Source organism: Sapajus apella, unplaced genomic scaffold (genome assembly GCF_009761245.1).
Source record: "Sapajus apella isolate SASKATOON/1434 unplaced genomic scaffold, GSC_monkey_1.0 scaffold24, whole genome shotgun sequence".
Classification (NCBI taxonomy): domain Eukaryota; kingdom Metazoa; phylum Chordata; class Mammalia; order Primates; family Cebidae; genus Sapajus; species Sapajus apella.
Genome location: NW_022436964.1, coordinates 12,055,142 through 12,065,618, shown reverse-complemented (window position 1 = coordinate 12,065,618; position 10,477 = coordinate 12,055,142). Strand labels below are relative to the sequence as shown.

The 10,477-nt window shown below is 37.2% G+C and overlaps 1 protein-coding gene across 3 annotated transcripts in view; it reads right to left on the bottom strand.

Annotated features, from left to right (window-relative positions):
- Positions 1 to 7,237: 7,237 nt before the first annotated feature.
- The window catches only part of ALDH1A1 (aldehyde dehydrogenase 1 family member A1), a 171,377-nt gene continuing 168,137 nt past the window's right edge, over positions 7,238 to 10,477 (bottom strand). For all 3 annotated transcript variants that reach the window (XM_032290918.1, XM_032290919.1, XM_032290920.1), the window contains one exon: positions 7,238 to 7,838. In XM_032290918.1, the coding sequence (XP_032146809.1) occupies positions 7,766 to 7,838 (73 nt within the window). In that variant the 3' untranslated portion in view covers positions 7,238 to 7,765. The remainder of the gene's footprint in view (positions 7,839 to 10,477) is intronic.

Genomic DNA, 10,477 nt, shown 5'->3' with positions numbered 1-10,477 from the left:
AAAAAAAAAAAAAAAAAAAAAAAAAAAAAAAAAAAAAAATGTTAAAGGAAAATTAGTTGCCTGCCTAAATCAGTTTTTGTGTTTTTCATAGTGTAAGTTTTCTAGACCTGATGAATCTTTACATAAGTGATTTGGCAAAAAGCAAACACAATCCTAAAACACTGGTGAAATACTTCAGCATAGCACTATGGCGGCTGAACATGTCCATAAAACTCAGAGATGTCCATTCAAAAAAAAATAAATTCTTGTGAAATTATTCAGCACATGCATTAAAGTATTTTCTTTTTCTTTCCTTTCTTTCCTTCTTTTTTTTTGAGATAGGGTTTCACTCTGTCACCCAGGCTGGAATGTAGTGGTGCCATCGCCACTCACTGCAGTCTCAAACTCTCAGGCTCAGGTAATCTTCCCACCTTAGCCTCCTCAGTAGCTGGGACTACAGGTGCATGACACCACACATGGCTAATTTTTTATATTTTTTTGTAGAGAAGGGTTTTCACCATGTTCCCCAGGCTGGTCTCAAACTCCTGGACTTAAAGGATCCAGCTGCCTCAGCCTCCCAAAGTGCTGGGATTACATGGGCACTTTAGTGCCCAGCCAGCACTAAAGTAAATGTTCAAAAAGCATTTATTCCTTTGGTATTTTCATTGAGTGATAAACTTGACTTTGTAGGAAATTGGGAATTAACCTAGATGTTTATGAATGAGACTATTTTTCTCTGGGATAAAACCATCACCCAGAATTTAAGGGCCAATTAAGAGACATGATTTTGACTTGTCTCAAGCCCTCCCAGAGATTTCTGTGGTTTGGTCTTCTGAGAAAGACCACCTCTGCTCTTCCACAGAATATCAGAATGGAAAGTGTTTTCTCTCACTCGTGTCTTTTTTTTTTTTTTAATTGCATTTTAGGTTTTGGGGTACATGTGAAGAATATGCAAAATTGTTGCATAGGTACACACATGGCAGTGTGATTTGCTGCCTTCCTCCCCATCACCAATATCTGGCATTTCTCCTCATGCTATCTCTCCCTGACTCCCCACCCACTGCTGTCCCTCCCCTATTTCCCCCTGACAGATCCCAGGGTATGATGCTCCCCTCCCTGTGTCCATGTGTTCTCATTGTCCAACACCCACTGCATTAGTGAGAACATGCGGTGTTTGATTTTCTGTTCTTGTGTCAGTTTGCTGAGAATGATGGTTTCTAGGTTCATCCATGTCCCTACAAAGGACATGAACTTATCATTTTTGATGTCTGCATAATATTCCATGGTATATATGTGCCACATTTTCCCTGTCCAGTCTATCATCGATGGGCATTTGGGTTGGTTCCAGGTCTTTGCTACTGTAAACAGTGCTGCAATGAACATTCGTGTGCATGTGTCCTTATAGTAGAACGATTTATAATCCTTTGGATATATACCCAGTAATGGGATTGCTGGGTCAAATGGAATTTCTATTTCTAGGTCCTTGAAGAATCACCACACTGTCTTCCACAACGGTTGAACTAATTTACACTCCCACCAACAGAATAAACGTGTTCCTATATCTCCACATCCTCTCCAGCATCTGTTGTCTCCAGATTTTTTAATGATCGCCATTCTAACTAATGTGAGATGGTATCTCAATGTGGTTTTGATTTGCATTTCTCTAATGACCAATGATAATGAGCATTTTTTCATATGTTTGTTGGCCTCATGTATGTCTTCTTTTGTAAAGTGTCTTCATATCCTTCACCCACTTTTGAATGGGCTTGTTTGTTCTTTTCTTGTAAATCTGTTTTAGTTCTTTGTGGATTATAGATATCAGCCCTTTGTCAGATGGGTAGATTGCAAAATTTTTTCCCATTCTGTTGGTTGCCGATTCACTCTAATGACTGTTTCTTTTGCTGTGCAGAAGCTGTGGAGTTTGATTAGGTCCTATTTGTCTATTTTGGCTTTTGTTGCCAATGCTTTTAGTGTTTCGGTCATGAAGTCCTTGCCTATGCCTATGTCCTGAATGGTTTTGCCTAGGTTTTCTTCTAGGATTTTTATGGTGTTAGGTCTTATGTTTAAGTCTTTAATCCATCTGGAGTTAATTTTAGTGTAAGGTGTCAGGAAGGGGTCCAGTTTCTGCTTTTTGCACATGGCTAGCCAGTTTTCCCAACACCATTTATTAAACAGGGACTCCTTTCCCCATTGCTTGTTTTTTTTTCAGGTTTGTCAAAGATCAGATGGTTGTAGATGCGTGGTGTTGCCTCCAAGGCCTCTGTTCTATTCCATTGGTCTATATCTCTGTTTTGGTACCAGTACCATGCTGTTTTGATTACTGTAGCCTCGTAGTATAGTTTGAAGTCCAGTAGTGTGATGCCTTCAGCTTTGTTCTTTTTGCTTAGAACTGACTTGGCTATGCGGGCTCTCTTTTGGTTCCATATGAAGTTTAAGGTGATTTTTTCCAGTTCTGCGAAGAAGGTCATTGGTAGCTTGATGGGGATAGTGTTGAGTCTGTAAATTATTTTGGGCAGTATGGCCATTTTCATGATATTGATTCTTCCTAACCATGAACATGGAATGTTTCTTCATCTGTTTGTATCTTCTCTTATTTCGTTGAGCAGTGGTTTGTAGTTCTCCTTGAAGAGGTCCTTTACATCCTTTGTTAGTTGTATTCCTAGGGATTTTATTCTCTTTGTAGCAATTGTGAATGGCAGTTTGTTCTTGATTTGGCTCTCTTTACATCTGTTATTGGTGTATAGGAATGCTTGTGATTTTTGCACATTGATTTTGTATCCTGAGACTTTGCTGAAGTTGCTTATCAACTGTTTCAGGAGATTTTGGGCTGAGATGATGGGGTCTTCTAGATATACAATCCTGTCATCTGCAAATAGAGACAATTTGACTTCCTCCTTTCCTATTTGAATACCCGTTTTTTCTTTTCCTTGCCTGATTGCTCTGGCTAGAACTTCCAATACTATATTGAATAGGAGTGGTGAGAGAGGGCATCCTTGTCTAGTGCCAGATTTCAAAGGGAATGCTTCCAGTTTTTGCCCATTCAGTATGATATTGGCTGTTGGTTTGTCATTAAATAGCTTTTATTATTTTGAGATACGTTTCATCAATATCTAGTTTATTGAGGGTTTTTAGCATTAAAGGGCTGTTGAATTTTGTCAAAGGCCTTCTCTGCATCAGTTGAGATAATCATGTGGTTTTTGTTTTTGGTTCTGTTTATGTGGTGAATTACGTTTATAGACTTGCTTATGTTGAACCAGCCTTGCATCCCCGGGATAAAGCCTACTTGATCATGGTGGATAAGCTTTTTGATGTGCCGTTGCAATCGGTTTGCCAGTATTTTATTGAAGATTTTTGCATCTATGTTCGTCATGGATATTGGCCTGAAGTTTTCTTTTCTTGCTGAGTCTCTGTCAGGTTTTGGTATCAGGAAGATGTTGGTCTCATAAAATGATTTGGGAAGGATTACCTCTTTTTGGATTGTTTGGAATAGTTTCAGAAGGAATGGTACCAGCTCCTCTTTGTATGTCTGGTAGAATTTGGCTGTGAACCAATCTGGACCTGGGCTTTTTTTGGGTGGTAGGCTCTTAATTGCTGCCTCAACTTCAGACCTTGTTATTGGTCTATTCAGGGTTTTGACTTCTTCCTGGTTTAGACTTGTGAGGAGGCAAGTGTCCAGGAATTTATCCATTTCTTCCAGGTTTACTAGTTTATGTGCATAGCATTGTTTGTAATAATCTCTGATGATGGTTTGAATTTATGTGGAATCTGTGGTGATATCCCCTTGATCATTTTTTATTGCATCAATTTGGTTATTCTCTCTTTTCTTTTTTATTAATCTGGCTAGTGGTTTGTCTATTTTGTTGATCTTTTTGAAAAACCAGCTCTGGGATTTATTGATTTTTTTTTTGAAGGGTTTTTTGTGTCTCTATCTCCTTCGGTTCTGCTCTGATCTTAGTAATTTCTTGTCTTCTGCTAGGTTTTGAGTTTTTTTTGATCTTGCTCCTCTAGCTCTTTCAATTTTGATGATAGGGTGTCGATTTTAGATCTTTCCTTGCTTCTTATGTGGGCATTTGTGTCTTGACTCAGGATATCCTCCAGGAAGCCACAGTCCTTGTGTCCTACAACAGAAAGCTTTCCCACATTCCTGGCAGTAAGTAAATCTTGGTATCTAGAAAATTTAGTTATCATCTTCAGATTCCCTTTCCATATATGATTTCATCAGACTGGAAAAGCTCAAACACATCTCCAGAGAATGTTAAAAAATCTCAAGGTATTCTGGTTTTTTTGTTAGTTTGCTGAGAATAATGGCTTCCAACTCCATCCATTTCCTTGCAAAGGACATGATCTTGTTCCTTTTTATGGCTGCATAGTATTCTATGGTGTATGTGTAACATTTTTTTTTTTAACCTAGTCTATCATTGATGAGCAGTTGGGTTGACTCAATGTCTTTACTATTGTGAATAGTAATGCAGTGGATATACGTGTGCATGTATCTTTATAATAGAATGATTTATATTCCTTTGGGTATATACCCAGTAATGGGATTGTTGCGTCAAATGGTATTTCACGTTCTGCACATGTATCTTGGAACTTAAAATAAAAATTAAAAAAAATCCCAGGATAAATCAGTAAATGAAACTCTAATAGGAAACGTATTTCATGTGAAAATGTAACCTGGTCATGTGGCATTCTCTGAAAAAGCCAGGAGAGCTTAGTGTTTAGCTGATGGTACATTTGTAGAATTGCACTTCTAAATGTTCAAGTGAAATTAGACACTCAAAACATTACATGCATTACCCAGAGAAACAGTGTTTTGAGTTCAATGCTATCTCCTGAATTCTGTGAAGAAATGGCTAAAATTCTCTACTTTCTGGGTTGGTTCACAAGAATTTAAGAAAAACGTTTACCCTGCCCTCCATTTCTTCTTGGCTGTTTCAAAATAAAGCCAGACGTGTGTATCTAACGAAGCCAGAAGTACATACCCTTAGAAAATAACAACAGAAGAAGACCAAAAAAAAAAAAAAAAAGAAGAAAACTCAACTAGATTAGATATTCGTGAATGAGTATCTGATACCTGACATTGTCTGCCTGAAAAGTGAAATTCCAACTTATGTCACTTAGAGTATTTTCATCTCCAGGAATACCCAACTATCATTTGGACATTGAGGACAATGAGATCATAGTTATGACTGCAAAACTGAATTTTTCAAGATGAAATTTCTTACCGGAATTCCTGTAGCACATGACCTGATAAGATACCTTTTAACTTTTCAAGGTTTTAAGAATTACTAACAGTATGGCTTTAATACAAATAATGAAATATAATACAAATAATGTCTAGAGGCTCAGAACCAGCCAATATAAAACAGATATTTTCTGTTTAATCCTGTAATGTCTTATTTATACAACGAAGATTTAATTTTCAAATATTTAAACTTGCTTCTGGCTTTTGTCTTGTTCTGTCCTCAGCCTTCTTTGTTACACATTTAAAAATGTTCTGGTTGGATGCCATTACAATATTAACTTGTCTACCTATTAATTTATTTACACTTGTTTTTAAACACATCTTTTAAAATGTAGACACTGTCTGGCTTTAGGAAAACACAACTCCTTCTGTGTTTGGATAGTTTTCCTTCTCGTTGTCCAAAGGCCTTTCAGTTCTCCCCAAGACATTGGTTTCTTCAGCTTTCAAAAGGGTAAATATGTCCCAAATTTTATGAGGTAGTCCAAATTGCGAATTTTATAGGCCAACATAAGTTTGAGAAACTCTGGAAATGGGTGTTAAATTATTTCCTATATAAGAAGCCAATGAACTTCCTTTGTTCTTATATTGTTGCACTTGACTGCAGCAGCTAGGAGTTTCCTAATAACAGAGGCACTGAAGTGTCTGTTAATGTAAAATGATAAACTTACATAAAATCTGAAAAAATGTTATTCTAAGAAGTTGCTAAAATAAGAAAATTTTAGAATGTGTATAGTTACAAATGTTCACTTCATTTGGGCCTAAGTTATTTCGTGTATATAACTCATTTTCTGTATACAACAGAAAAATGAGAACACAAGCAGCAACTCTTTGTTATGAGGGGCAAATGTGTAAGCTTGGTGGAGTTTGATGCAGAGGACATTTTTTTCAGCTCCTCTATTTTGAGTCCCATCTCTCCTTAGAACTCTAAGTGTTCCCTCATCACATAGGATAACTAGGGTGTCTTTTTTTTCCTTTTTTTTTTAGAGAGTCCCATTGTCACGCAGGCTAGAGTGCAGTGGTATGATCATGGCTCACTGCAGCCTCGACCTCCTGGACTCAAGCCATCCTCCTACTTCAGCCTCCCAAGTAGCTGGACCACAGGTATGTGCTCCTGTGCGTGCGTGCGTGCGTGTGTGTGTGTGTGTGTTTAGATGGGTTTTTGCCCCTGTTGCCCAGGCTGGTTTCAAACTCATGGGCTCAAGTGATCTACTTGCTGTGGCCTCCCAAAGTGCTGGGATTACAGGAGTGAGCCACTGTATTCAGTCTAACATGGGTTTCTTAATGCTAATTGGTGGTAACTGAGGAGTGAGGGAGGGAAGGCAAGGTATCTGCTAATTTGGGAAAAAAAAGGCTCTATTAAAACTAAAAAGATTGCAGGACTTCTCAGAACTTATCATATGCTGCTGATGTACAATTTGAAATTTCAAGAGGGGAAAATATGTTGTATAGAATTTTTCCAAATGTTTTTTCAATGCAACATGTCCCAATACATTTTGTAGATCCTCTTTCCTTTTTCATTGCAAATTTGCTCATCATTAAGGTTTCTGTTCCATCAAATTTCCTACGAGGCCATTCCCGATTCCCTTAATGACCTCTTCCTCAAGTCACTGCAAGTTTCTAAAATCTTCATTTTTTTTAACGACCCCTCCTTTTTGTGGGGTAGGGATTGTGTCCTTATCAATCACTAAATTAAAGAGCCTCAGATAATAGGCAATTCATTATTCACCTATTTTTTTTTTACAACACTTAAACACATACCCCAAACTTTGTAGGAACTCAATAATTGCTTACTGAAGGAATGAGGCCATGTATTTCAAATGAAATCTGTTGATTTCAAGAATTCTTCTGGAAAATAAAACATGTTTCTTTACCCATTTGAGAATGGGTAGATTAGACTTTTACTTGCAAATGTCTAATTTACTTTATGCTCAGTTTAATACTGTTTTTAAGTGACAACAAGAAGAAATCACTGTAACCAAAACTTGTATTTAAAAAAAATTCAAGTAACAAGAATCATGCAAGGTTGTTTTTATTAAGCTTTATGTTCAGTTTACAGCTACATATTACAGGGATTATTTCATTTGACAAGCAGACATTACATCCTAGGAAAGCTTTCAAAACACTGGAAGGACTTTGTAACTACTGGGAACAGAGCAATTACTCTGCAGTTAATATGTATGTTAAGTACTTCAAGGAGTCACTAAGGGAAAGAAGCTAAATGCACCTGTTCCCTTTCTATAAAATGATTATCCTGGAAAGGTAGCTACAAAGAAAATCACATAACTTTGACAAAGCTAGAGAGATCATACATCCAAATTTGTCTTTTTTGTTTAGGTAGGATTTGGGGATCACATTTCAGAAAGCAAATAATTCTTTCAGAACAAGCTACAAATCAAGTTTTCTATGGGTAGTATTAATACTAATATAATTTAGCTTTTAAGAAATCAAGAAAAGAAGAAGTTTATCTTTAAAATCTACTATATTAGTGACTGTAGGAGAAGCTTAGCTATTGAAGAGTTTCTCTCCACTCTTGTGTTTTCTTTATGAGTTCTTCTGAGAGATTTTCACTGTGACTGTTTTGACCTCTGTGTATTCATGGAAACCGTACTCTCCCCTAGAGAGAAGGAAAAAAATACCCACAAACACCATTTAGCACAGCAGTGTAAATATATCGTAGTTCATGTTTGGTACAAGTTTTATCTTGTTTTACTGGCCAGGGACAATGGAAAATATTTCCTGTGTACAGAGCGTTTCCTATAGTAGCTAGCGAATCATAAGATTTCTGGTCTTACACAGATTCCCTTGTGGAGAAAATTTTCTTTAAAACTTTCATTTTAGATAATCATGTACTGTCAGTTGAAAAACTCTAACAGCAGATGCAACAAGATCATCTTGGGAAAATGAAAACAAAAAGCTCTAAAACTACTCAAAACACAAATCAACCCAATAAGAATTTTGTCATTTATAGTTTAAATTTAAGTAAGATGTACATAGGACAAGAGGAGAAGTAGTACTATATGATCACTCCAAGCTCTAAATCTAGTTGACAGTTTTACTGCAGTGCTAGAGTAGAGCTTGTATTTACCATGTGCGATTGTCATAGAAGTGGTAAGGAGATAGAAATTGATCATGGTTTCATTTTTCATCTAAGGGGCCCTAATATGCCTGAAACAAAATATTTTGCAGCCTTAGTTTTAGCAAAATCTTTTGATTCCTGGCAAAACAAAAACCCGACCTTTGTGGTTTAAAGTATTTTTTTAAATTGTTTTAAGAGGAGGAAGAGGAAGGATTGGTCTAAATTCAGGCTCTTGGGCTTTTTGCAGTTGTTGGTTTTTCTTTTTTATACAACCTCCTCTATCCCCTAACATTTGCTTGTGTAACTCTTATGTTCAACCCAAATGATCAGGAATTAACCCAAGTCAATCAGTTTAGACTCTGGGACCTTGTTATCAGGTTTATGGGGACCTCCCACCAGTTTTAGAAACTGACTATGATTTACCCCTTGTTGAAGAGATGACTAAAAAGACTGGGCTCAGTTATTCTCTATATTGTTTTGACGAGAGGCTCAAATTACATGTATATAAGAGTAGTCTTAAAATCATAACGCTCATGCACATGTAGGCTTACTGAGGAATAAGATCTTGATCCCTTTTTACCCCTCCCTTCTTGTGATGTAGACAGGTATGTAGAAGACATCATTTTCTGCTGGGTAACCTAATACTCTTACACTGATTATTTTCTTGGGCAATTAAGCTTTTGAAAATACCTTTTAAAAGCTTCACTGAGCATGTTCCTTAAAGTAATTAAAGGGCTTAGCCTCAGTTGTCTGAAATCCATTAAAAGATAATATTTTAATAAGTATTTTATCTCAGAGTTAGATCAGTCAACTTTCACCAACAGGCTTTCCATTGTACTTTGGGTCACTTAGGCACTTGAAACTCTCAGGGGAGTGATAAGCATGATTCTGCCATATTCAGACTGAAATTTGTCCTGCTCTTTAGGATTCCTATGCCTATACTATATCTAAGACATAAGCTCCAAACATCTCTTTGCATTTCTCTCCATCTTACTAAGTCTTTGAGTTACTGTTTGTGTAACTTCTAAAATCTTCAATGTACAAATCACCTGGGACTTTATTCATATACCGATTCTGATTTAGTAGGTCTCAAGTGAATCCTGAGTTGGCATTGCTAATAAACTTGCAAATGATACCAACCCATACTTCTTGTCCAGGGTCCACACTGTATTTAAAAAGAAAGGCACTAGTAAGGTACATTACATCTGATTTCCTCTCTGTATCCAAGATAGAGACTGGCACTAATTAAGCAGGCACAGAAGAATTGTTTGGTGAACAGGTCTGGTAAATGTCAAAGAAAAAAAGTTCATTTGTGTTCTCACTATATGACTATTCGTTTATACTTCCTTGCTCCCCTTTTCTGTAGGACAGGGGGAAAAATATTGTGTGAGGTGTCGAGAGCCAATTAAGTCTAAACTGGCATACTAGCAAAGTCTTAAAGGACCTATGTTAACCTAAGTGAACTGAGTACAATTACACAAAGGGAGAAATTTCTGTCTTTTAACTGATTCCAGGGCCAACAATATGATCAGAGATGCAAAAATCAAGGTTTGCATCCTCTGTATCATCACAAAACACATTGAGGTCCGCATAATACCATTTTTGGCTCTTTGAGGACTTTGTTCTCAACTGATCAATTCTGTCTTTCTATGTTTAGGAAAAATTGTAATTTAACTCTTGAGAGTCATTTGAGGTTATCGCCTGAGTATATATTTCAGGTTATTGCCTGAATTCTCTTGGAACATCTTGCAGCCAGTGACTTGTTTATTAAGTTCCCCAAATTTGGCTTCAGGTAGACTGTTAATAACCTTAGCATTCTTAAGTTGAATTTCGAAGTAAGAAAAAAAAATACAGGCCGGGCACGGTGGCTCAAGCCTGTAATCCCAGCACATTGGGAGGCCGAGGCGGGTGGATCACGAGGTCAAGAGATCGAGACCATCCTGGTCAACATGGTGAAACCCCATCTCTACTAAAAATACAGAAAAAAATTAGCTGGGCATGGTGGCGCATGCCTGTAATCCCAGCGACTCAGGGGGCTGAGGCAGGAGAATTGCCTGAACCCAGGAGACAGAGGTTGCGGTGAGCCGAGATCGCGCCATTGCACTCCAGCCTGGGTAATAAGAGCGAAACTGTCTCAAAAAAAAAAAAAAAAAAAAAAAAAAAAAAAAAAAAAAAAA